Source organism: Lutra lutra, chromosome 4 (assembly GCF_902655055.1).
Source record: "Lutra lutra chromosome 4, mLutLut1.2, whole genome shotgun sequence".
In the NCBI taxonomy this organism is placed as follows: Eukaryota; Metazoa; Chordata; class Mammalia; order Carnivora; family Mustelidae; genus Lutra; species Lutra lutra.
The window spans coordinates 91,785,920-91,811,191 of NC_062281.1; the positions used below are offsets into that span (position 1 = coordinate 91,785,920).

The 25,272-nt window shown below is 41.8% G+C and overlaps 2 protein-coding genes and 1 pseudogene across 5 annotated transcripts; 2 read left to right on the top strand and 1 right to left on the bottom strand.

The window, feature by feature from the left end:
- Positions 1–1,667: 1,667 nt before the first annotated feature.
- Positions 1,668–2,025, bottom strand: LOC125097921 (cytochrome c-like; annotated as a pseudogene).
- A 2,498-nt stretch (positions 2,026–4,523) lies between these two features.
- HJV (hemojuvelin BMP co-receptor) lies at positions 4,524–8,833 on the top strand. Of its 4 annotated transcripts, none has more exons than XM_047726131.1 (4): positions 4,525–4,683; positions 5,953–6,124; positions 6,519–7,099; positions 7,577–8,833. In XM_047726131.1, exons 2-4 carry the CDS (start codon positions 6,043–6,045, stop codon positions 8,195–8,197), a joined length of 1,284 nt encoding a protein of 427 aa, XP_047582087.1. In that variant the 5' UTR covers positions 4,525–4,683; positions 5,953–6,042; the 3' UTR covers positions 8,198–8,833. The 4 variants fall into 4 exon arrangements, with proteins under 4 accessions (XP_047582090.1, XP_047582087.1, XP_047582089.1 ...); XM_047726132.1 differs by having other exon boundaries at positions 4,526–4,683; positions 5,935–6,124; XM_047726133.1 differs by lacking the exon at positions 5,953–6,124.
- Positions 8,834–20,601: 11,768 nt separating this feature from the next.
- Positions 20,602–24,768, top strand: TXNIP (thioredoxin interacting protein). The gene is made up of 8 exons (XM_047726135.1): positions 20,602–21,138; positions 21,624–21,696; positions 21,818–21,965; positions 22,159–22,261; positions 22,404–22,660; positions 22,755–22,911; positions 23,012–23,163; positions 23,309–24,768. The coding sequence occupies exons 1-8, from the start codon at positions 20,889–20,891 to the stop codon at positions 23,342–23,344; spliced, it is 1,176 nt and encodes a 391-aa protein (XP_047582091.1). The 5' UTR covers positions 20,602–20,888; the 3' UTR covers positions 23,345–24,768.
- The last annotated feature ends 504 nt before the right edge of the window (positions 24,769–25,272 follow it).

Genomic DNA, 25,272 nt, shown 5'->3' on the forward strand with positions numbered 1-25,272 from the left:
AATTGCTTCAAAGCCATAGTGAAACACTCTTAGAGTGGGAAGAGCAGAATCTGCCCATGGTTCCATTACTGCTTTGAGCTGGGTATTGAGAGCCTTACTGAAGTGTCTGCCTTGCTCTCTCCACTATCCATAGTAAAGAGGTAGCTCCTTGGTGGTCTGGTGGCCAGGATTGAGGGCTTTTGCAGTGAAGAAGAGTCATGTCTATTCCAGCCCCCCTTGCAGGAGGTATATGTACCTTCAAGAAATTGTAGTTAAAAGGTCAAGGCACATATTTGAACATTTTTCTGAGGACAGGGCTAATATCTCTTATTAGATTTTCAAAAGGAGTTTGTGATCCTCCAAAGTAAGAACCACCGATTTATAAACTTTCAATCCCAAATAATCCCATACTGCTAACACCCTAATAAATTCAACCAAAAGAAACCCATCTTTTACTGCATTAGCAGTCTTTGATTTTAGAAGCATTTTATTTTTGGAACTCTTTTCTTAATGCAGGGAAGGGCAAGCACCGCTTTCTTCACCTTTCCAGGAAATGATAAAAACACCAAATGTGTAGGTAAAGGTGGTACAAAGTAAAGAGTCTGTCTTTATGGAATAGTTCCAAATGGGTAAAATGGTAAAATTCCAAGCTATGAAAAATGACGCCTTTTTATTTAACTTTAATTTAAATTCACACTTCCAAAAATATTTATTTGTTTTCATTTTAACTTTAATTTATCTACAAGAAGTTTAAAGAGAGTTGCAAAAATGTAAGCAACACCTCACATGCAACCAAAACAAATATAACAAAAACTAGCATAAAGATAGAAAATTCAAAAGTTATAGAAAAAAAATAACAAAAACCCAAGTGTATATAAATACTATAACTAGATTATATTTTCCTCTGAACTTCAAAACAGTTAAAACCAAAAGAGAAAGAAAATGAGTTATAGCATTCTCACCGCCTCTTAAAAGGAAACATATCAAAAAAAAGTCAAACTTTCCTTAAATGGTGAACTTCTCAAATAGGCCCTTCTACCACAACAATTAATGACCTAATGACCATCACTAGGTTTATCTGAAATGAATTTTGAAAAAGTATCTTGTTTCCTTGTTGTTTCTTTCATTTGACACGAAATAAAAGAGGCTATCCAATGATGATCTTCTATGTTTTCAACATACTGGTAGAAGTTAGAGGGTTAGTAATAAAATAGTTCAAACGTGTTGAACTATATTAGAATTTTGTTTAACTCCTTGGTTATATAAAAGCTGGTTGCCAGCCATCTCTCTTCTTACCCTCAGTGGTGGACTCATTCTCTGAGCCAGTGTTCTAACTTGAAGATCTCGGGACTGTTTTCTCTGGTCTACCTTCTCTCGCATCCTGCCTAAATCTGTATCTTTTGTTCTTTTTCCCCTTTTCTCCATCTAATTTCAGCCACCTGGGAGCCTATAGAAGAAGCTATAATGCAAAGAATATTGACTTCTGGGGCAGATAAATCTGGACTTGAATTAGGCAACCTGAGACAAGATGGTCTCTTCAAGCACTTCGGTTCCTATAAAATGGGGATAAAATTTGCCTTTCAGGGTTGTTGTGAGGATTAGAAATGCTATCACCAGATCACTCAGCATAGCATGTGGCACCAACAGATGTTCAACAATAATTAAACTATTTCCACTATGATGAGTACCCTTGTCCAGGTGGATCTGATATTTTTGTTTTGTAGTAAATAAGGCAGTGGACAACTATTACTCCTTAGTACCTTTTTTGAGAAAAGCTATCAAGTCTGCTCTTCCCCTCATCTGCTTAATGCCGGTGGAGATCATTTTTATTCCAGGGAGGTACTTCTTGGGGTTCTCCAAATACTCATCAGTGTCTCCTCTCCCCAGGTGATGCCTTTGTTCTTGTTGGCATCTGCATAAGACAAGTCAGGCCCTTGGTTTATCTTTTGCCCAGATAAACCATGGAGCTTGCCTCCCTTTTCCACAGTATGGCACTAGGGCACAATTCTGAACAAAAATCTTCTTGCCCTTCTGAACATCACCCATTCTTAAATCACTCTTCTGTTGCAAGTGAAACAAAGAGGTCCATTCACAAGTCAGAGGTCCCTCTCTCTGTAAACTCAACTTTGTTGACTATAAATTTGTTCTGGGTGGCGTTTGGTAGATAGGTTTTGACAAGGATGATGATTAAACACACATACTCAAACACACATACACACACAAAGGGCTCACAGATAATTTCTGACTTTAAAATTTTGTTATGAAAATTTCAAACATTTATGAAAAGATCCTAGGGTAATGAATACCTGAGTTATCTATCACCCAGTCTGAACAATTATCAGTGCATGTTTCAATCTTCTGTAAGATTGAATGCCTATAAGCATTCCAGCTATCATATCATTTCATCTGCAAATATTCCAAGATAGATAAGCTCTTGCTTTTTAAGAAGTACCACTTATCACACTAACTTTATAAATCATTAAGTATTCATGAATTGTTCATTAGCATTCAAATTTCCCCAACTATCTCATAATTTTTGTTTGTTTTCTTGAATTAGAATCCAATAAAATCCATACTCTGCAACTGTTTGATGTCTCTTAAGTCTCTATTAATGCCTAAGTTCCCTCTCCATTTTCTTCTTTTTCTTTTTCTTGAATTTGTTGAACAATCCAAGTCATTTTGTCCTGTAGAGAATTCTCACAATCTGGATTTGTGCCTCTGTGGTGTCATTTGATGTCTCCTGTATTTCCTGTAAATTAGTAGTTAGCTCTACACTAGATCAGATTCAGACTGAAAGGGCTTTTTTGCATGCCTGCTTCAATAGGTGGAATTTATAATCCACCTGTGATCAGGAGGACACAATCTTTGTTTCTCCCTTCATGATGGATAGTAGCCATTGTTGATCATCACCTAGACACATTAATGTATTAGGAGTTATAAATGTTGATTTTCTAATTATGCCATTCCTTCTTCATTTATCTGCTGGAAAACTTCTATAAAGAGAAATTTCCCCCTCCTCTTGAATTCCCACAGGAAAGATAAGATAAATGTTTGATTCTTTCCAATTATTAACAGTTTTCAAAATAATGAGTTGATCCCCCAGCGCTCTCCAATAATGAGTCTGTGTTTTTAAGTATTGCAGCAAATTCATAGATTTAAGTATATTTGATACAAAGATGATAGTTGAAATATCAAATATGCAAATAGTATCCATTTTGACACTTAAATTAGCCAGTGTAAACTATTCTAATTGCTCTGAGTCCTTTTGATACAGTTCTAATAGTTTTTGAAGGCTTCTTTGCTTATCTTGAGCAATTCCTGACCCATACCTGAAATCAGCCATTTCTCTAAGGGGCTCCTTTCAAAGGAGCTTCCTAGTCAAATTACTGTGTTTTAAAGTCATTTGAATAGTTTGGTTGGCATTTTACATTTTTGTAATAAAATCCTTATGCTATGGACTCATGTGGTTGAGAGAAATCTAAATTTTTCAGAAATATATGGATAATGAAGAGAATAATATTGTGTAGACCTCTAGATTCTGAATTAAATGCAAAGCCAATTAATCAAATGCCTTAGTGACATTATTTGGAATCAGCCTTTGTAGTCACTTCACATGGCAAGTATAAGAGATGATGATCCCAGATGCCTATGGCTGCAAAAATACGACATGGCTAAATCCCTTGGTTGCAATATCTTAAAAGGTCACAAGATTATGTTACTCTACAAAAGCATCTTTCTGAATCTCTTTTTTCCTCGGTTTATCTCTCCAAGTCCCCCTCCCCTGTGGATGAGTAACCTTTTAAAAACTCTGTCTCTATTCCTTCTTCACCTCTGCTGTTAGCCTCCTCCTCTAACAATGCAGAAGCTTATATTTTGTGTGTGAGTTGGTGAGAGCGAGGGAAGAGGAATGGCTGTATAAACTAAGGGAATTAAATGGATGAGGTAGGGGGATAAACAGCTGCAAGGATCTGGGCTGGTAGACTGAAACAAACCCTCCTCCTAAGCAACTCAGAGCTCAGATTTCTTCTCTGGACAGCTGGCTTTTTTAGTCCTTCTGAAATACTCTGCAAAGATGAGGGAGGGGCTGTGAACTACCTCTGCTTGGACCTTATTTGAAGTCAGCTACCTCTTAGATGTGTTCAGTAGAAACTAAATGCAGTATTCAATATAGCAGGGGTGAGGGTGGTGAAAGAAAGGTATGTAATTACCTACTCTAGTTTTTAAAGGCTGGGAGTTTTTTACTGAGAATGCTGGAGGGCTGCCTGGAGTAGGCAGTGACTAGTCACATAACCTGGAAGTGGATATCTGACTTGCCTATGATATTTCTGTCTCCCCTTCCCCACTTGGCACCCTATACTCCATATTCTTTCTAATCCTCCTACCCTCCCCACTCCCCTCACCCATACCCTACCCCCAACTAACCTTCCTGGAATTTTGGACTTAGCTATTTTTAAAACAGTCAACTCAGTAGCCACCTCCCTCCCCCGCTCAGCTGTCCAGTACTCTGGCCAGCCATTTACTCCCCCTTCCCCCCACGCCAAAACTTCTCCAGTTCCCTGACCTCAGTGAGATTGCAGCCGGTGTGGGAACCTGGCGGAGACATGGAGAAAGAGACGGGGGATCCCCTGGCTGGAGCTGACCGACAGAGTAGGCAGTCATGGCTGGAGAATTGGATATCAGAGTAATGTTTGACCTCTGGAAACAGTAAGTCAAAATGAAATTGCAATTCCTTTAGTAACTTTTGGAATGAAGTTAGACTTTCAGAAAATTATGACACCTACTTGAATGTCTCTTGTACAAAAGCTAGGATCTCTTTCATACCAAGGTGCCCCATCTCCATTTCTCCTGTCTTATTTCTGGTTGCTGGCCACTGGCCTCTTGAAGTTTAATCTTCCATCTCTCCTCTGGCCATTTTAGCCTTCTCCTTACCCTGTTGCCTCAGACTTCTGATGAAGTTTTAGGAGTTTTGCATATCCCCTATTCTGTGGTTTTCTCACCAAGACCAAATTTAGCCTCAGATGATTAGTCATTGGTACCCTTCCACCCTGCTTGTACTCAGCGGTGCCCTTCACATTGGGCTTCCAAGGGTGGGGCTACTCCTTGTAAATTGTTTATCCCCACACTCTAGTCTTGCCACCCTATTCTCCCTCCTGCATGACTCTGACTCCACTCGTATCTTAACCCCAAGAAATGGGAGTTTGGCAAGAGGGGCTTAGGCCCTCCCCAAGGCCTGTCCTCATCAAAAGATTGAGAACTTCTGAATTTGCAAAAGGAAGATGAAAAGAGTGGTTCTTCAGTCAGATTTGGAAAAATTAAAAAAAAAAAATACAAAAACTGTTGACTCAGCACAAATATTGGTTTGCATGCTTGGTTTGCATCCCGTTACTCGTTAAGAGAGAGGGATTATACTCTTAGCTCTCTAGCAGATTAATGAGATGGGTCCCTTTCCCTTTGAATACTGATGTTCTAGAGAGGGAACGGGTATTCCACCCTCACTCCTTGCAAAAAATTCTGACACAAAGAAGGAAAAGAAATGAATGATCCCCGGAGGGTATCCCCTCTGGACGGGGAAGGGCAAATAAGAGGTATGTTTCTGAAGTATTTTCAGATCCTAATCTTATTGAGGAGCCCACTGAGATGACTAGGGTCTGATCCATCCACATGATTCCTCCTTTTTTGATATTTCTGTTGTTTGGTAGTTCAGGATGGGGCAATACAGTGGACTCTGCCCATGTCCCCCCACCCCCCGCCAGTCCAGTCAACTTTCCTTCCACCCCCACCTCAGGGTATTGCATAAGTGGCCACAAGAGCAGGGCACAGAGGCTTAACAGCCACACTTCGTTTGGGGAACCCTATTCTCCCCAACTCCTGACCGCTCATCCTTTTCCTGATCTTCGCAAATTCTCTTCACATCATCCTGAATGATTTTCAACTCTTCTCTCTCCCCATGCCCAGCCAAATTTCTTTTTTCAGTCCCTTACAGGAGGTCCGGTCAAAATTCACTAGGTAGGAGGGTCATCAGCTGGAAAGAGCCGGAGCCTGGGGGGACCTGGCCGGATAGGTATGGGGAATCCAGGCTGGTCCCCCCATGGCAGCCCCCCAACTCTAAGCACTCTCACCCTCCTGCTGCTCCTCTGTGGACATGGTAAGGAAGGGCTAGGGAAGGGCTGGGGAACCGAGGGTCCTCTGCTGTGCAAGGGTGGGCAGGTGAGCATGTGTGAGGAGAAGGGATGGGTGCTGGGGAGTTCCAGTCACTCTCCCAACTCTCCAACAGATATTTTATTTCCCATTCGCCTTGGGGAAGGGCACTGGAAAAGCGCTTCATCTAGAGGAAGAAGAGATCTAGCGGGCTTACACATTTTCATCAAGACCCAGCGAACACAGGAACTAGGGAGCTGGGGCCTGGGGACCCGGGATAGGACTGGAACTCGGGCTCATTTGGGTTTTAGGAGCAGCTGAAATCCACCCCCTCCATCAGACTTGGGGAAGTTGAGCCGGGATCTAGGAGCCTTCTCACAATCCTCTCCCTTTGTCCTCAGCTCATTCTCAATGCAAGATCCTCCGTTGCAATGCTGAGTATGTATCATCCACCCTGAGCCTTAGAGGTGGGGGTTCACCGGGAGCACTTCGAGGAGGAGGAGCAGGAGCCGGAGCAGGGAGCCGGGGTGGCGCGGGCTCCGGTGGCCTCTGTCGAGCCCTCCGCTCCTACGCTCTCTGTACTCGGCGCACCGCCCGCACCTGCCGCGGGGACCTGGCCTTCCATTCGGCGGTGCACGGCATCGAAGACCTGATGATCCAGTACAACTGCTCCCGCCAGGGCCCCACGGCCCCTCCCCCGCCCCGCGGCCCCGCCCTTCCAGGCTCCGGCCCTGTCCGCTCCTCCGGCCCCCCAGCCCCGGACCCCTGTGACTATGAAGGCCAATTTTCCCGGCTGCACGGTCGTCCCCCGCGCTTCCTGCATTGCGCCTCCTTTGGGGACCCCCACGTGCGCAGCTTCCACCACCACTTTCACACGTGCCGTGTCCAAGGAGCTTGGCCCCTGCTGGATAATGACTTCCTTTTTGTCCAGGCCACCAGCTCCCCAGTGGCATCGGGGGCCAACGCCACCGCCACCCGGAAGGTCAGGGACTCAGCAGCTCCTCCAAACCCTCTCATGGTCGCCCCACGGTACCACTCCCTCCCATCTTCACTGTTCCACGGCAACGCTGCCATTCCCTTTCCTCCTCCTCCACTTCTCCGACATCTCCCGCCACTCCCTCCCACCAACACTTGCTCCTTAAGTCACTTTCCCTCCCTGGGAATTTCACTCAAATGCAGAAAACATAAAAGAAAGTTGAGGGGAAAGCTGAGGAGTCCTAGGTTGAGGAGTTACAGAAGGGAAACTTTTATTTCTCCTGTGAGTTGCTGAGGTTGAGACCAAAAAGGAGAGGGAGGGGTTGAAGGGACCGCCGGGCAATACTAGAATACAAAGAGTTCAGAGTGAGAGAAGACCACTCTGGAGGCCCAGATCAGATCCCTGACTGCGTGTGAGCCCGCTGGTGGTAAGGGGACAAAGTACTGAGCCCCAAATGAACTGTTTTCCCTCTTGCCCTCACAGCTCACCATTATATTTAAGAACATGCAGGAATGCATTGATCAGAAGGTCTACCAGGCTGAGGTGGACAATCTTCCAGCAGCCTTCGAAGATGGTTCTATCAATGGAGGTGACCGACCCGGGGGCTCTAGTTTGTCCATTCGAACTGCTAATCCTGGGAATCATGTGGAGATCCGAGCTGCCTATATCGGCACAACTATAATCATTCGGCAGACAGCTGGGCAGCTCTCCTTCTCCATCAAGGTAGCAGAGGATGTGGCCAGGGCCTTCTCTGCTGAGCAGGACCTGCAGCTCTGTGTTGGGGGGTGTCCCCCAAGTCAGCGACTCTCTCGCTCAGAACGCAGTCGTCGTGGAGCTATAACCATTGATACGGCCAAACAGCTGTGCAAGGAAGGGCTGCCCGTAGAAGACGCTTACTTCCATTCTTGTGTCTTTGATGTTTTGATCTCTGGTGACCCCAACTTCACGGTGGCAGCTCAGGCAGCTTTGGAGGATGCCCGAGCTTTCCTGCCAGACTTAGAAAAGCTGCATCTCTTCCCCTCAGACGCCGGAGTTACTCTTTCCTCAGGAACCCTCCTGGCCCCACTATCTGGGCTCCTTCTTCTGTGGCTTTGCATTCAGTAACTAGGCCAGCAACCCCATGACTGGTTTGAAATGATCAGGGGATAGAGACAGGCAGGGAAGAACATGAAGAATCCCTGAAGGAAACAGAGGGAACTAGAAGACACATGAAATAATGACATTTAACCAGAGTCAGACAAGGTTGTAGTCCAGGACTGAAATGATCACAGAGTAAGGATTCTGGGCAAAGCTTCTGTAATCTAGACTTCTGTAGGGGCTCTTTGTCCATTTTCCCAGTCCCAGTTATGATAAACGATTGTTCTAGTTCATCTACTCCTGAAATCACCCCAACAAACTTAGAGGTTATAGGGGTCTTGATGACCAGTAGAAAACTTAAGGGTTGAGACTTAAGATGAAAGAATTGAAAGAGGAAGACATGACCATTACCTATGAGAGATGTAAAAATCCAACAATATTTTCTCTTGGAAGATGGAAAGAGGAGGAAATGATTAAGGATGGAGTCTATCTGATAAATAAAAGTCGGTAAGATGTGCTCTTTCTGGCTCAGAAATGAAACAGGGCTTGTCTGGATCTTAGGAGAAGGGAAACTCTACCTTTGGAGCATGGCATGGATAGGAAAGCAGCTAGCATCCCCACCCCTACATAATCTGTTATTAAAGCTATGAATTCTTCACATCCTCTTCTGCTGCCTTTGGTGAATCTCTTTACAGATGCTTGAAATGGAGTAAAGACGACGTATTTACTCCATCGAAAAAGGGCTCAGAAGTATCAGATACTATTTCTGCCCTTGGGATGTTTACAGGCTACTAGGGAAACAAAACTGATTGACATGGAGGAGTGATGAGAGTGCAGTTATTCCCTAAATTCTGTGATGCAATGAATTCAGATGGGAATTAGTTGATGGAAGATAGATGACACATGAAATAATGGAAGATAGTTGATGAGAATTAAAGAAATAATAAGAGGCAATAGAAGGGATGGGATTTGAAGTGATCTTTGAAGACTGGGAAAGATTTGAATTGTTAAGGGCCTTCCAGGGCAATGAAGACTGTCTGGAGTTGTGCATAAATTCATTCTTCAATGAGGAAACCAGCAAAACTCAAATGAAGTAGATAGGAAGGAATGGCATAGAAGATGGGCAGAGGCCAAATTATGAGGGACCTTGAAAGTGAGTCCAAGGAATTTAAATTAATAGCTAACATTTACTGAGAGCTTAATATTACCAGGTAATGTTCTAAACATTTTTAACATATTAATTCATTTAATTTTCACAACTCTCTAAGGAAGGTAATAGTGTCATCTTCACTTTTATATAAGGAAATTGAGGTACAGCAAGATTAAGCAACTTGCCCACAATCACATAGCATGTAAATGGCTGAACAGTATTTAATTCAGTAATTGACAATAACTATTGAACCCAGGTGATTGGGCTCCAGAGCCTTAACTCTTCATCACTACACTGTGTTGTCAAGGAAACAGAGCCATTGAAGATTCCGGTTGTGGAGGTGGGCAAGGAGTGCAGCTTGTGTGGCTGCCTCCACACAAGTGACTTCCTTCTTAACTGCTCTTTAAATTGGTTCTCTGAACTCAAAAGAGTAACTTTATCCCTCAGATGTGGGAATATCAAGTCAGTTAACAATTTCATGGCCAACTGATGAATGAGATTTTTCTATGGTACCTGTCATGTAACACTGTTTCTTTTGCCCAAACTTAAGGTTAGCCCTAGTACAAGTGAAGTGTTTATTTAAAAATGGGTAGGGGCGCCTGGGTGGCTCAGTGGGTTAAAGCCTCTGCCTTCGGCTCAGGTCTTTCGGCTCAGGTCATGATCCCAGAGTCCTGGGATTGAGCCCCGCATCGGGCTCACTGCTCAGCAGGGAGCCTGCTTTCTCCCTCTCTCTCTGCCTGCCTCTCTGCCTACTTGTGATCTCTGTCAAATAAATAAATGAAATCTTTAAAAAAATAAAAAATAAATAAAAAATTTAAAAATGGGTAGCTCAGGGGCGCCTGAGTGGCTCAGTGGGTTAAGGCCTCTGCCTTTGGCTCAGGTCATGATCCCAGGGTCCTGGGATCGAGCCCCACATTGGGCTCTCTGCTCAGCAGGGAGCCTGCTTCCCTTCCTCTCTCTCTGCCTGCTTCCCTTCCTCTCTCTCTGCCTGCCTCTCTGCCTACTTGTGATCTCTGTCTGTCAAATAAATGAGTAAAATAAAATCTTTAAAAAAAAATGGGTAGTTCAAAATAAACGCATGAAAAGTCAACTTTATTAGTCATTAGGGAAATGCCAACCAAATTAGTCACAGTGAGAAAACACTACACAACCACTACAATGGCTAACATTAAAAAGACTGACCATATCAAGTGTTGGAAGAAGTGGAGCTCTCACAACCTACTGGTGGAAATGTAAAATGCTACAACTAGTTTGTACAAATGGTTTGGCAGTTTTTCTCTAAATTAAAATTAAGCATATACCTACCATATGATCTAAACATCCCACTTCTAATTAGTGACCCAAGGGAAATGATAATGTGTGTCAGCACAAAGACATATGCACAAACGTTCATTATAGTTTTCTCTGAAATAACCAGAAAAATTGGAAACAACCCCAATATCCACCAACAGATGAAATCTGACTTCTTAGATTATTAGTATGTTGGTCATTTGAGATAAATTTTAATCACAATTTACCAGTGGTGATAAATCCATAGACAATAGAATATCAGTCAGCAATAAAATGAAAAAAACTACAAATGCACATAACATGATGAATCTCAAAATAATTATGCAAACAAAAGGAGCCAAACTACAACAAAAAAGAGTATATATTGGTTGTTTCCATTTTTATAAAGTTTTAGAAAATGTAAACTAATATATAGGGACAGAAAGGAGATCAATAGTTGCTTAGGAATGGGTGAAAGGAGGGAGGGATGGCTTACAAAGGGGAAGGAGGAAATATGGGAAGTAACATGTTCATTAACTTGATTGTGGCAGCAATTTCATGGGTATACATATGTTAGAACCCATGAAATTATATACTTTATTTTGTTTAAGATTTTATTTATTTATTTGACAGAGAATGAGAGAGAGAGAGAGCAAGCACAGGCAGGCAGAACAGCAGGCAGAGGGAGAAGACGATGCAGAGTCCCCCCTGGGGGACCTGCTCCATCCCAGGACCCTGGGATCATGACCAGATCTGAAGGCAGACACCTAACCATCAGTCTCCCAGGCACCCCTGAACCCATGAAATTATACACTTTAAATATGTGTAGTTCATCTTACATCAAGTATACCCAATAAAGCTAAAATTAAAAAACAAACAAACAAACAAACAGGTAACCCATCTTTCCCTTTTCCTTTGGTGGATCTGACAAAGGCTTAGAATGACCACAGCATCATAAGGTACGATATATAAGAACAGACTTGTTCTTCTAGGAAAACACAGAAAAGAAGAGGATGACGGGGCAAGGGAGAGGGAGTATTTCATGATTTTATATTCTCTTTTCTACTCCTATCACAGGGACATATTCCTTCCTCCAGATTGTCATTCCAAAGGTCAAATACCATAGAAAGCACATTTTCTGGCTTAAAAACATCAGCCCTGCACCTCATAATTCTGTGTTTCAATTCCACCAATGGTCAGCAGATGGCGATGGTGACTAAAAAGAATTACTCACTAGGGCTGGGGCGAGTCTCCCAGAAAAGGAAATGTGATTTCTTAGATTATTAGGTATGTTGGTCATTTGAGAGAAAATTCTAATAAATATTTGATGGAATAGGCATTTCAGGAATAAATTGGAGGTAGTGGCACAGTTAAATAAATTGTTTAAATAAATTATTACATATAACCTCACAACAAACAAAGGGTTGTTCAAGACATGAAACAATGAAAATATATTACTTGGCTCCACAGTGGATATTATTTACACAGCGACATTAATGTAAACACTAACTATTGATACAGCCCAAACTGTGCTATAAGTATTAGGAGAATGAGGTAAAAGGAAAGAGAAGGCAGATATACAACATGATGTGAAAGCTGACATTTCAATTACTATAACAAAAAAGTAAAATCTATGTCTACTATTTCTAAATTAAGAAGTCAAAGGAGAAACATTTCACCTAGAAATAGGAAGTGAATGCCAGATAAAAAAGCTAACTGAATTGGAAGAGACTCTAATGAATGTCTCAGTAGGAGGGCATTAGAACTGGTGTTTTTTGTGTAAGCCCTAAATATGTGATTTTAAGCAACATTATTTTGATTTTTTTAAAAGGGAAGACATTACCACTTTGGCCAGTCCTGAGCTTTTCCTCTTAATTATCAAACTTGTGGCCACCTCACACACTTCTTAGGTCTACCCAACACCTCCCAACCCACTTCACCCACTTTGTGTGCTTTATGGCAAATTCCTCCCCACACTTCTTCTCAAGGAAATAGAGATAATTTCCGTGCTGCAGTAATTATGGTTCCCAAAATCAGTGCCAGAAAACTGCTCCAGCATAAAGGAAAGGAGAGAAGGCAAAGCATTAGAAAATAAAAGGCCTTCCTCAATTTTTCTGCCTACTCCCAAACCAAATTATTCATCATCCTTCCCAACAGGAAGAAATATATTACATATGTTTCCTGAGATAAAACTTGCGTGTGAATGTAAGGTGGGCTTTCAGAAAGTGAAAGAGAAATCAGGCAGGATAACTGGAATTTGCCTTCACTACAGGGCTAATGATTTTGGAATCATTATCTGCTCTTGGTTCAAAGAACCAAATATAAAAGAACCTATATTATATATATATATTATATATATATAATATATATATAATATATATATATATATATATGTAATATATATATTATGTAATATATATATATGTATATATGTAATATATATATATATATATATGTAATATATATATTATATATATATATATATATATATATATATAACTATATAGTTGACACAATGTTACATTAGTTTCAGGTGTACAACATAGTGATTAGACAAGTTTACAGTTTAGTGCTATGCTCACCACAAGGGTAGTCAACATCTGTCACCATGCAACACTATTATAATATCATTTACTATATTCCTTAGGCTGTACTTTTCATCCCCATGACTTACTCATTCTGTAACTGGAAGGCTGTACCTCCCACTCCACTTCACACATTTTGCCCACCCTCATCCCCTCCCCTCTGGTAACCATCAGTTTGTTCTCTGTATTTAAGGGTCCATTTCTTTTTGTTTGTTCATTCATTTTGTTTTTAGATTCCACATATAAGTGGAATCATATGGTATCTATCTTTCTCTTTCTGACTTATTTCACTTAACATAATACTCTGTAGGTCCATCCATGTTGTCACTGATGGCAAGATCTCATTTCTTTAATGCTGAGTAACATTCCATTGTATGCATATACCACATCTTTATGTAATCAGTCTTTGATACAGCACTTTTCTCCAACTCCTATCTCTGAGAAATGAGTGGTCAGATTTTTAAAAAATCAGTCAGCTTCTTCATCCTGCCCTCCCAGCCCACCTCACCCTGGCCAAGAATTGAAAGTCCCTTTGTTAAAACTATAGCATCAAAAACAGAAAATATTCTGCTGTGGTATTCTCTGTGTGGAGAATACAGCCCTGCACCTACCACAGACAAGCCTTCGGCCTCGAGATGTAGTGATGGAGAACAGACAAGAACAAGAAGGACGAGTCATGGGAGGGGCTATCTATCTACACATTAGCTGATCAGGCTAAAATAATCCTACTGATTGATTTTGACCCTTCTTTAGAATTTTTGAATCACCTAAATTATGCCAGGCCATAAGACAAACATGGTTCTTACCTTCAGGGAACTTGGTTTAGGTGGGAAGAAACACAGATAATTATAAGATAAATGATCAATATTCATAATATTTAAAAGTATGTCCAACATACTGTAGGAATACAAAGAAGGTGGCAATTAAATATGCTAGTAGAAATCAATCTTTATAAGGGAGATTAATTTTCTTTGTTTAAGGAGCAGAGATGGACTACTTAGATTTTCAGCCATAAGTCAGATGAATTTTATCCTAGATGTGTGACCTTAGGCAAGTCAGTTGAACTCTCTGAATCACAATATCCTCTTCTGCAAAATATCTACCTGCCTATTTAGTTAGAATCAAATGTTAATGGAATTGCTTACTAATGCACATGCATAAATAGCTCTATATACACTATAAAATGCTATTAACAAAGAACGTATTGTTAAATGTTAGTCTGGGTAAAAAATAGAAAACTGGCTTAATATATAGTTTCTTCCTCTCAGGCATGAATACCATATTCTTTCCTTTGCTCCTTCTTCTCACAATCAAAGAATCATCTTTGTCACTCAGGGTTTCAGGTCTCAGAAAATCTTCCATGCATTTGAGACAATTCTTGGACTAAGGATCTTGACAATACATTAGTCCACCCACTAGGTGGCAGGGCTGAGCAAATGGATTACTGAATTGTGTAAGAAAAAAATTCTCAGAAAAGAGGAAGTTGGGCTAAGCACACAATGTCCCAAATCTCTCATGTTTATAAATATCAACATAGTCCAATTTTCCCCTCAGAAAAACAAATCATCGCCTCTCACTGACTTACCACGCTTGCTCTGATACACGACTGGGCCATAGGCTTTGAGGAAAGGACTGGTTGCATATGTTCTAGTACAGCAGAAGGAAGTGAGGTTGAAATTTAAAGTCTTATACTGGTAAGAAACAATACTAGATTCTGATTAGTGGCATATTCTATTCTATAGACACACCCCAACCTACCAATTCAATTTATATTTAATAATATATTTAACCTATGAAATGTACTCTGCAAGATGCTATAAAGAATACAAAGATTAAAAAAAAAAAAAAAAAAAGACTCTCTAGGAATTCATTGTCCAGGAGAGAAAAGAGGAAATATAAGAAATATAAGTAACATTTGTGTCACGGAGCATTTAAAAGAGTGAAATTCTACTTGATGGCAAGGTGAAAGATGAGAGGCCTGGGAATCAAGAAAGGTTTCATAGAGGAAAGTCATTTGGCTATCAACAAAAGAGTGGGTAGGATTTCAAAATGCAGAGATGGGGGAGGAAGGTTAGGCATTCCAGGTAAAGAGAAAAGCATAACCAAAGACGTAAAGGCAGAGAAGGATGTATTTGGGGAACACTGAGTACTCAGGTTTGGCTGAGGTATAGGGTACATAGATGAGGAAGTAGAGGCAAACGGGACTGGAAAGTTTGGTTAAGGCCAATTTGTGAAGACTTTAAAGGCTAGGTTGAAGCATTTGGATTTGATTTAGTAATCAATGGGTTTTGGAGCATCACAGGAACAGACAGGAGTTCAATTTTGTTAGATTAATCTGATTATGGTCTATTGATTATAGCAGAAAGGTCAGTTACAAGGTATTAAAATAATCTAGGCAAAAGGAACAAGGACATGAATCAGAGTGCTAGCAGTGGAATAATAAATAAGAGGTAAATTCTAGAAACCCTAGAAAGATGGCCTCCACAGAATTTGGCAATTGATTGGATGTGGGGAATGTCATATAGATAGGATGGAATCAAAAGCAGTTCCTGGATTTTAAGCCTTGATAATTGGGGGATGTATAATGGTTCCATTAAAAGAAACAAAGGAAAGAACTGAGTTTGAACACAGGGGGAAGATTATGAATTCTATACTGGACAAGTTGAATTTGCTATGCTAGCTGAAGCTTTGGAAACAGGCTAAAGATATAGTAAAAATTTTACATAAGTGATGTGCAGATGGGCAAACTGAAGAGCAAAGCTTAAAGGAAGAAAAGGAGAGGGCCAAGGACAAGTCCTCGAGAAAAGCTTTTGGGAGCAGAGAAATAAAAAATTGCCAGAAAAGAAGAAAGTCCAAAACTCAAGATGAATGTCTACATTTTAAAAAGATGTCAATTTCAAACTATATAGAAGCCAAAGGGAATAAGGCCAAAAAAGCATTCTGGTTTCCTCTGGAAACCTTGAAGAAAACCATTTCAGTGGTAGCAGAAGCCAGACTACAAAGAGACAAACTTAGTCAATGCAGAAAGCCTGTATAAGTTATTCTCTTAAGAAATATAATAGTACAGGAAAGAAAACAGAGGAGTAATAGCATGAGAAGGGAACTACATTTCTTATATAATAAGGCAATTTTAAGAAGTATCTAAATGAGTCTACAGTAGTTCTGAACAAATTAATTTACCTTCTCTCCCCATCTCTCCCTGAAGTTGGGCAACTCCTAGATGTCCATTCTTTCCTCCACATGATAGAAAAACAGACTCCAATAAACATGAAGTGTGGGCTTCCAGATAAGGTGTTTTTAATAATTAAACCTAAATTAAAAAAACAAGAATGCTTGCAAAGCATCCTAGAGACAAGAGCTTTATATTAAGTGTTAAGGATCCTGGATTTGGAGAATGGCCCCACCGGTTACCAGCTGTATGTCCTAGGGGTAGGTTGTGTGTGTGTGTGTCTCTTTTGTGGGGTGGTGGTGGTGGTTGTTTGAAGACTGGTAGAGTTTGCTTTGACTCTAAAATTTTGTGAGTCTTGCCCTGAATCCTTATCCTTTATAGCAAGGATCAAATAAGATACAATGTGTTAAAGCACTGAGAGACAGGACAACACATTAGAAAGACTTCATACTTCAGTCCAGACAAACTTGGGTTCAAGATCTTGCTCTATTAACAAAATCTATGACCTCAGGCAAATTACTTAATCCTCTGAGCCTGACTTAATCAACCCTGAGTCACAGGGTTATTGTGAGAATTCAATGAAATAATCTACCTTAAATCCTTTCTGGAACATACAGATGACAGATTCATTTATAAATAAAATGTTATTGAAATAATTATATTAAGGACTTCGTCCATTATACGTGCTCAATAAATGACAAAAAAGTCACTTTGAATATTATTAATGACTTGGAGGCATACACACAGTTGAGCAGTCTGGAATTCCATACTTCTTTCTACTTTTAGTTGCCTCTAACCTAACATTGTCTAGGGGGAAAATGGGAAAAGCTGATAGGTTAGAGTAAAGGGAAGTTCACAGAGTGGAGGTGACAAAGGGGTTAATTTGTTTATCAGACCAGAAGCTAAGGAAAGAAACACAACCAGCTCTGACTCGGACTGGTAACAGAGTAGTGAGGGCATTTCTCTCCCTGAAAGCTTTGGCTTTACTTAACCAACTCCAGTAAAACAAACTATCACCTTTTGATTTTTATTGGCACAAAGATTGAAGAGGGTGGGGAAGGCACAGGTAAAGACGATCTCACTTGAAAACTCCTTGACTTAACCTGACTAGGCTGTCCCTCCTGGACCCCTCCCACCCCCAGCCCCGGCATTCCACAAGTGTTTGTACCCTGTTCTCAGGACAGGAACTTACACGATTTTTTCTTCCTTTGATTCAGGAACCGAAAAAGAAGAATCAGGGAGCAAATTTTTATCTCAATACCAGGTTATAAGGTGAAAGGTCGTAAACAACTCTGTCCAAGAGGGCTTCATTTCAGAACATGCCTTGGCCAGGGGCCTGGTAAGCAGCTGCTTACTGCCAAAGCTAAATAGTTTTTTGGCATTTAAGGGAATCCAGACATAGCACAGAGCAAACAAGTGGTCTGTACTGAGTTCTGCAAAGTGGGAAAGAAAAAAACCCTGAGCCCAGAGAGGAATTTATTGCAAGAGAGAATTGCTTGATTTTAAAAAGCTCAAAAAATTTGTCCCTTCATATATGTGCCCAAATAAACAAATATCAGCATTCTCTTTTTCTCTAAGATGTCCAGAATCACTACCATCCTGATCTATTTCTATTCACCTCTCCTTCTTTCCTCTCAAAAACTATGTAGCTACATATCACACACTGTTTAACAATATTGACTAATATTTTTTTTTTTTTAAATGTAATCTCTACACCCAATGTGGGGCTCGAACTTAACAACCCAGAGATAAAGATTTGCGTGCTCCACCAATGCAGCCAGCCAGGCACCCCGGATTCATCTATTTCTTTGTAAACATTTTGCTGTTTTGTATTCATGTCCACTTTCATACCCATCAAAATGAAAGTTCTCGGGTGCCTGGGTGGCTCAGTCTGCCTGCGGCTCAGGTCATGATCCTAGGGTCCTAGGATTGATTCCTGCATCAGGCTCCCTGATCAGTGGGGCATCTGCTGCTCCCCCCCTCTCTCCTCCCTACTCATGCTCTTTCTCTCCCTTACTCTCTCAAATAAATAAAATCTCAAAAAAAAGAAGAAGAAGAAAAAAAAGGAAGTTCTCCCCAAAGCCACAGTTCTGAATTTTTAAAATTACTTTGGCGAGAGTCCTACCCTGCCTGCTCCTGATAATTCGATCAATATTGCTGACCCACTAAAAAACAACTCAAACCTTGTTGACTAGGTTTCTAAAACAGGGTGCCACCTCAAACTCACACACCCTAAGGATCAACATGTTCCCCTTTTTGTTCCTGGGGGTTGATAGTGGGTGTGTTTTCCAACAGAGTTTTTTGATGTCTGAGTCTTAAGCTTGCTTAATAGTGGGGCTGAGTTCTAACTTGTTAGCCTTAGGGTGTCAACTCAGTTATGGTGTATGAGGAAGGAAGAAGGATTCTTAATAGCAATGGATAGCCGCCTTTTTGCTGAGAATAAGATTGCTGTATATCTTAATGCTTCTTATTTACTTCCTCATCTCAATCCTGGAAACACTGTCTTCCTCTTTCCAGCACACACCAAAAAAAAAAAAAAAAAAAAAAAAAAAAAGAGAGAGAGAGATAGGGATGAAAATCTCCTGATACCTCAACACAGAAATAGGAGAGTGCCAGAATTCAAAGACAAGGTGGGGGAGGGGTGGAAATCCCTGTATCTCTGCAAGTTTTTCTTTTTTTTTTTTTTTTTTAAAGATTTTATTTATTTATTTGACAGAGAGAGATCACAAGTAGACAGAGAGGCAGGCAGAGAGAGAGAGAGAGGGAAGCAGGCTCCCTGCCGAGCAGAGAGCCTGATGCGGGACTCGATCCCAGTACCCTGAGATCATGACCTGAGCCAAAGGCAGCTGCTTAACCCACTGAGCCACCCAGGCGCCCCTCTGCAAGTTTTTCTAATTGCATTTATGAATAATTTCTCATGAGATAGCTCCTTAAGGTATCTTATGGCTAGGTTGGGGGAAATCCTCACAGCCAAATAACAGCAGAGTGAGGAGTCAGGGTATCTTGTAGCTTAAACTTATAGTGTCGTAGTGACCCTTCTGTCTTCTTTCTTCACCGGGATTTCTAAAGGGCTTAGAAAAACACTTTTAAAAGATAGGGAAGATCTTCCTTCAAACAGGAATACAGCCGTCTCTCCACTGACATATTGGTTATAAACAAGAGAACTTTTAACTAGGCTGTGAGGAGTACTGGCAACAGATTTAGGGATGTGCCTTTGATTTAGTGGGTCGCAGAGGTGATGAGGACGAGAAAGAGCACAAACAACTCAGAAGCAAAATGGAAAGAGTGAAGTATCTCTTCTCCTTTTCTGTCCTTTCCTGAAGAAGCACGGAGGGAGGGAGAGAGAGAACAGAGCCCAAAGTACACACCTTACTGAAGAGTAATAGGTAACTGGGGGAACATAACAAAGTGTTCCCCAACTTTGCAGGTAGAAACTAAAGAGATGAGTGGATAAGCTACAGGATGTGAACACGCCCTATTTCCGTTCCAGAGAACAGAGAAAACAGAATAGAGGGTACAGGGGGTGAGAACAGCACAGGCTCGGGGCCCTGAGCTCTGACGGACTAGAAAGGGGGAGAGAAGGCTGAACAGCACGCCCCCTGCCCCCATACTCACTGTCCACTGAGGACTGAAGAGAGGTTTACAATCTGTCACAAGTTCTCCTTTCTTTCACAGTAGTTTGGGGGTTGGACAAAGATGCGGGGCAGAAGGACAAAAGGGATCCTCCTGAACAGTAACGCCAGAGCTCCCTGGCCTCCGCCCCAATTCTGAAGTATTCTTGGAGTTATGGGATTATTTTTCACAGGACTCGCGACTTGCAAGCCGGCAATAAACGGTCGCCTGTAAATTAATTGCGCTGGCTAAGGCTAGGCGAGAAATACCCACCTAAGCACATTTTCTTTCTGCCTCAAACCCTGCTCCCAGTCCAGAAGCATCTGCACCCGCCCTCCGACGCCACTAACCCGCGATAAATCTTAGCGTCAGCGAGGCCCCCGCTTCTTTCGGGCCGGAGGGAAGCCACTGCGCAGCCCCTTAGCCCCCTCCTCCCTGCGACGCGGTGGTGCACAACAACCATTTTCCCCGCCAGGAGCACACCGTGTCCACGCGCCGCTGCGACCTCGCTGATTGGTTGGGCTCCTGGTAAACAAGGACCGGGCAGCCAATGGGGGGGCTGTGCACGAGGGCAGCACGAGCCTCCGCACCGGCGCTCGCGTGGCCCTGCTCAACTGCGCTACTATATAAAGCAGTTTCCGGCTCCTACTTGCAAGTAGCCTTTTCTCTTCTCTGACCCAGACGGGTGAACCGCCCCGCCGAGATCCAGAGCGATCCTCCAGCTGTTTGGAGGATAGAAAGGAAAGCTGATTTTTTTTTTTTTTCTGGAGCTCCCTTGGCATAATCTACAGCTTACGTTTTTCTGACATCGTTTTGAAAGCTTAGTGGAGAGTTGAAGAGTGAAATAATTTATTCCAGAGGGGTTTGTGGATTTGGAAATTTGGGATTTTTTTCCTCCCCTGCTTATAATTGTTAAGGCAACCCAGCCCAATCATGGTGATGTTCAAGAAGATCAAATCTTTTGAGGTGGTCTTTAACGACCCTGAAAAGGTGTACGGCAGTGGGGAGAAAGTGGCTGGCCGGGTGATAGTGGAGGTGTGCGAAGTCACTCGAGTTAAAGCTGTCAGGATCCTGGCATGCGGAGTCGCCAAAGTCCTGTGGATGCAGGGATCCCAGCAGTGCAAGCAGACTTCTGAGTACCTGCGCTACGAAGACACCCTCCTCCTGGAAGACCAGCCAACAGGTGAGTGGCCGGCTGAAAGCACATTCCAGAGGGCAGTTGAAACGAATGATTGGAGCTTATGCTAAATATTCGAAGTTGCTCAGGTTGAGCAGCTTGAATTTCGTGTTGCTTCCTTTTTTAGTTTTAACTTGCAGACTCTGTCCTCAAAAGGGGTGGTTTCTAGAATTTCTTAGTGTTGTGTTCTGAAGGTGATCCTGAGGAATGTTGCCTTAAGCTGTTAAAAGGTTTCCTGAAAAGAAGTTAATTCTTGTTTTCTGTTTGAGGGGATGGTAGCTTCTCTGTCCTGGTTGAGCCTTTCATCATTGCAGGGCTTTGTAACTTTTTGTCCAACACAATGCATCAGAATCTTTCCTTTTAAGAATATAAGGGGTGAAAATGGGGGAGCTACAATAGGCTTGCATGCTGCCCAAGAATTCCTTATCTCACGGATGCATTTTAAGTGTAACAGGAAACCTGATGGGCTACTCTTTTTTTCTTACTCTTAGGTGAGAATGAGATGGTGATCATGAGACCTGGAAACAAATATGAGTACAAGTTTGGCTTTGAGCTTCCTCAGGGGTAGGTGTCTGCTAAATACATCTTTGGACTTTTTTAATGCCTCAAAATTGTCCCCACCTTTGATCATTTACTGTTGGTGGAGAGGACTTTTGGATTAATCGCTTCTTTTTTCTTGACACAGGCCTTTGGGAACATCCTTCAAAGGAAAATATGGGTGTGTAAACTACTGGGTGAAGGCTTTTCTTGATCGCCCCAGCCAGCCATCTCAAGAGACAAAGAAAATCTTCGAAGTGATGGATTTAGTAGATGTCAATACTCCTGATTTAATGGTGAGATTCATTTTAAAATTCTCTTCTTTGGATTTTAGGGATGATAAGTCAAGAGTCTTGGGCATCAGATTGAAACACCTCAGGGGTGGGAGAGAAAGTTGCCTATTCTCAGTAAGGAGTGGAAAGGAAAAAGAAGCGGAGAAGGATCTCTAGAAATTCTCAAAAGGCCTTCTTTTACTCCTCTTGAATATAGGCCCCTGTGTCTGCTAAAAAGGAGAAGAAAGTTTCCTGCATGTTCATTCCGGATGGACAAGTGTCTGTCTCTGCCCGAATTGACAGAAAAGGATTCTGTGAAGGTAAAAACCTTGAATTTAAAATGGTAGACTAATGAAACTGAAACTGTGGTTTTGGGAATGAGATCAGGGGATAGAGAATAGAATAAAAGCCATTAATTGTACTAAGCATCAGCTAATAAGTTTTCATCTTTCTCATTATTAGGTGATGAGATTTCTATTCATGCTGACTTCGAGAATACATCTTCCCGAATCGTGGTTCCCAAAGCTGCCATAGTAGCCCGCCACACTTACCTTGCAAATGGCCAAACCAAGGTGCTGACGCAGAAGTTGTCATCAGTCAGAGGCAATCATATCATCTCAGGAACCTGTGCATCATGGCGTGGCAAGAGTCTTCGGGTGCAGAAGATCAGGCCTTCTATCCTGGGCTGCAACATCCTTCGAGTTGAATACTCCTTACTGGTGAGTGGGTGGAGTCAGAGAAATTGTTCATCTTTCAAAATAGCAGTGGTTTCTCCTGACCTCTAGTCTAATGAACTACCATTTTCCTTTGTAGATCTATGTTAGTGTCCCTGGCTCCAAGAAGGTCATCCTTGATCTGCCCCTGGTAATTGGTAGCAGGTCAGGTCTGAGCAGCCGGACATCCAGCATGGCCAGTCGGACCAGCTCTGAAATGAGTTGGGTAGATCTCAACATCCCTGATACTCCAGAAGGTGAGCCAGACCTAATGTCTTTTCTTCTTTGGCCTGCTTGGGTTTGTGAAATTGTGATGGTATTTCATGGGCAGATTTCTTATGCCTATGTTTTTTCCAGCTCCTCCTTGCTATATGGATATCATTCCTGAAGATCACCGATTGGAGAGCCCCACCACTCCTCTGCTAGATGACACAGATGGTTCCCAAGACAGCCCTATTTTTATGTATGCTCCCGAGTTCAAGTTCATGCCACCACCTACTTATACTGAGGTGAGAATTGTCATTTTACCGCTGCATTTGTCCTAAGCCTTCTATAGGAAGTTGAGTGGGAGAGATTGCTAAACTGGGTGGTTCTTTTCGTTCTTACCCAAACTAAAATGGTCGTTTCTTTTTTTTCTCGCCCTGCCTCCCCCAGGTGGATCCCTGCATCCTCAACAACAATGTGCAGTGAACATGTGGAAGAAAAGAAGCAGCTGTACTTAACTTGTTTCTTTCACCTCTCTTCCTGGACTCTTAATTTTTCAGAGACTCAAGAGTCTCTACAGTGGGGTATGGGCCCACCCCAGCCTCTGATTCCACAATGTAGGAGGTGATCAGGCAATCTCCTGGGCCTTAAATGGTGCGCACACGTCCTCAGGCAGTGAGATGTTGTGATATGGGAGTGTTTGCTGGATGGGTTTAAAAACACACTAGAAAAACTCGGGCTCATCCCGTTTTCTCAGATCTTAAAAACTGAGGCATTTTAGTAGTTTTTGAAGAAGGGGCAGAAATGGCCTCCTGACATGGTCTTCCCCAGGTTTTTTGGAGAGGATTATGTATCTTGAACTTTTGTGTTATGTGGAGCAGAGCCAATTTAGCAAACGAGGAAAACAAAAAGGAAAATATCATGGCCAAAAGTTTGGGACAAGAAGGTTCTTAAAATAGGTGTTGCCCTTTGTTTTTACACTTACAGAGAGAAAAAACAAAGCATAAACCTTCCAGAGCTGATTTGGTTTGATATTGGAGAGAACTTCCCATGTGAATTAAAGAGAAAAGGCTCTACGGTTGTCTTTGCTTAGAATGTACTTCAATCTGGCTTAAAGCAGTTGTAACTATGCCCCACCAAAGGTCTTAAAAGCCATTTTTAGAGCCTATTGCACTGTGTTCTCCTGTTGGCAAATGTTTTCATGCAGGAGAATGTGTTTTTCTTATGTGACTCCTTGGAATGGATTCTGAGGTGATAATTCTTAGCACTTTAGTTCCTGTCAAATTTTGGGTGTTTCTTTTTTTCCCCCTGATCTCAAATGTAAGCTAAAACTGGTCTACTATGTTTCTAGGGGTAAGCACAGTGACAAAAAATATATATATCATGTTATTCCTCACTTTTGAGACTTTGTCCCAGTGTACAGAATTCTGTCATTCTGACACTCTAATAATTCTGTGAGAAGGGTTGCTGCTATCAGCCTTGGCCACTGTGACTTCTCCACACTTGAGAAGGAACTCTAGATCGAGATGCCCCTGATACTGTGATCAGAGCTTCCAGACATTGCCATGAGAAACAAGAGGGCAGGTCTTCACCAAAACCCCCAGAGCTCCCTTTCTGCCCAGTGTTAGGAGGCAGGGATATCAACAGTCCTCTCTCACTGCAGCCCCTGGCACTTGGTCAGTCACCCTTAGCCTTAGCACTTTGTTCACTGTCCTGTGTCAGAGCACTGAGCTCCATCCTTTACTGAGAAAGTATGTGGGCTGAAGGTGGTTTCATTTTGTTTGTTTTTTTAACTGTTTATCTTTTTGTATGATAAAAACTATATTTTGTACTTAACCAGATATATTTTCACCCCAGTTGGGGGTATTCTTTGTAAAAAAAAAAATAAAAATAAAAGTTTTTTAATGACAGAAATGGTTTTCTTGTCTGTGAGATGTTGTTGAAGCTATTTCTAAGTATGCCTGAGGGAGCTTTGCCCGTACTTCACTGTTCCTGGTTTTGGATATCTTGGGGGAAAACACTACCTATGTGACAGGACCCTAAAGATTATAGTCAGAGTGGGGGTTGGGGTGAAAAGGGAAGGAATGTGAGCTACATTTTAATTCCAATTAACTAAAGAACTGTGGGTGGGATATTCTGGTGGTATAGACTAGTTTTCCACAACTGTAGATACTCATGAGGAAACACCTTCAATTTTGGAGTGCATGAGTCTTTTTAAAAGATGAGCTCTCTGGGCACCTGAGTGGTTCAGTCAGGAGAGCATGTGACTCTTGATCTCAGGGTTGTGTGCGTGAGCCCCTTCTTGGGTATAGAGGTTAATTAAAAATAAGATCTTTTGAAAATAAAATGAGCACTTGAGATACACAGAACTAAGACTGGAGAGGAGGTTTTAAAGGAAAGGTTATGATTCCCTG

What these genes read in the sequence shown, in the direction of transcription:
- HJV (XM_047726131.1), top strand. Translation starts at nt 6,043, where the DNA reads ATGGGGAATCCAGGCTGGTCCCCCCATGGCAGCCCCCCAACTCTAAGC. An exon ending in GCTGCTCCTCTGTGGACATG is followed by an intron (nt 6,125 to 6,518) that starts GTAAGGAAGGGC and finishes CTTTGTCCTCAG; the next exon opens with CTCATTCTCAATGCAAGATC. An exon ending in ACGCCACCGCCACCCGGAAG is followed by an intron (nt 7,100 to 7,576) that starts GTCAGGGACTCA and finishes TTGCCCTCACAG; the next exon opens with CTCACCATTATATTTAAGAA.
- TXNIP (XM_047726135.1), top strand. Translation starts at nt 20,889, where the DNA reads ATGGTGATGTTCAAGAAGATCAAATCTTTTGAGGTGGTCTTTAACGAC. An exon ending in CCTGGAAGACCAGCCAACAG is followed by an intron (nt 21,139 to 21,623) that starts GTGAGTGGCCGG and finishes TCTTACTCTTAG; the next exon opens with GTGAGAATGAGATGGTGATC. An exon ending in GAGTTGAATACTCCTTACTG is followed by an intron (nt 22,661 to 22,754) that starts GTGAGTGGGTGG and finishes TTTCCTTTGTAG; the next exon opens with ATCTATGTTAGTGTCCCTGG.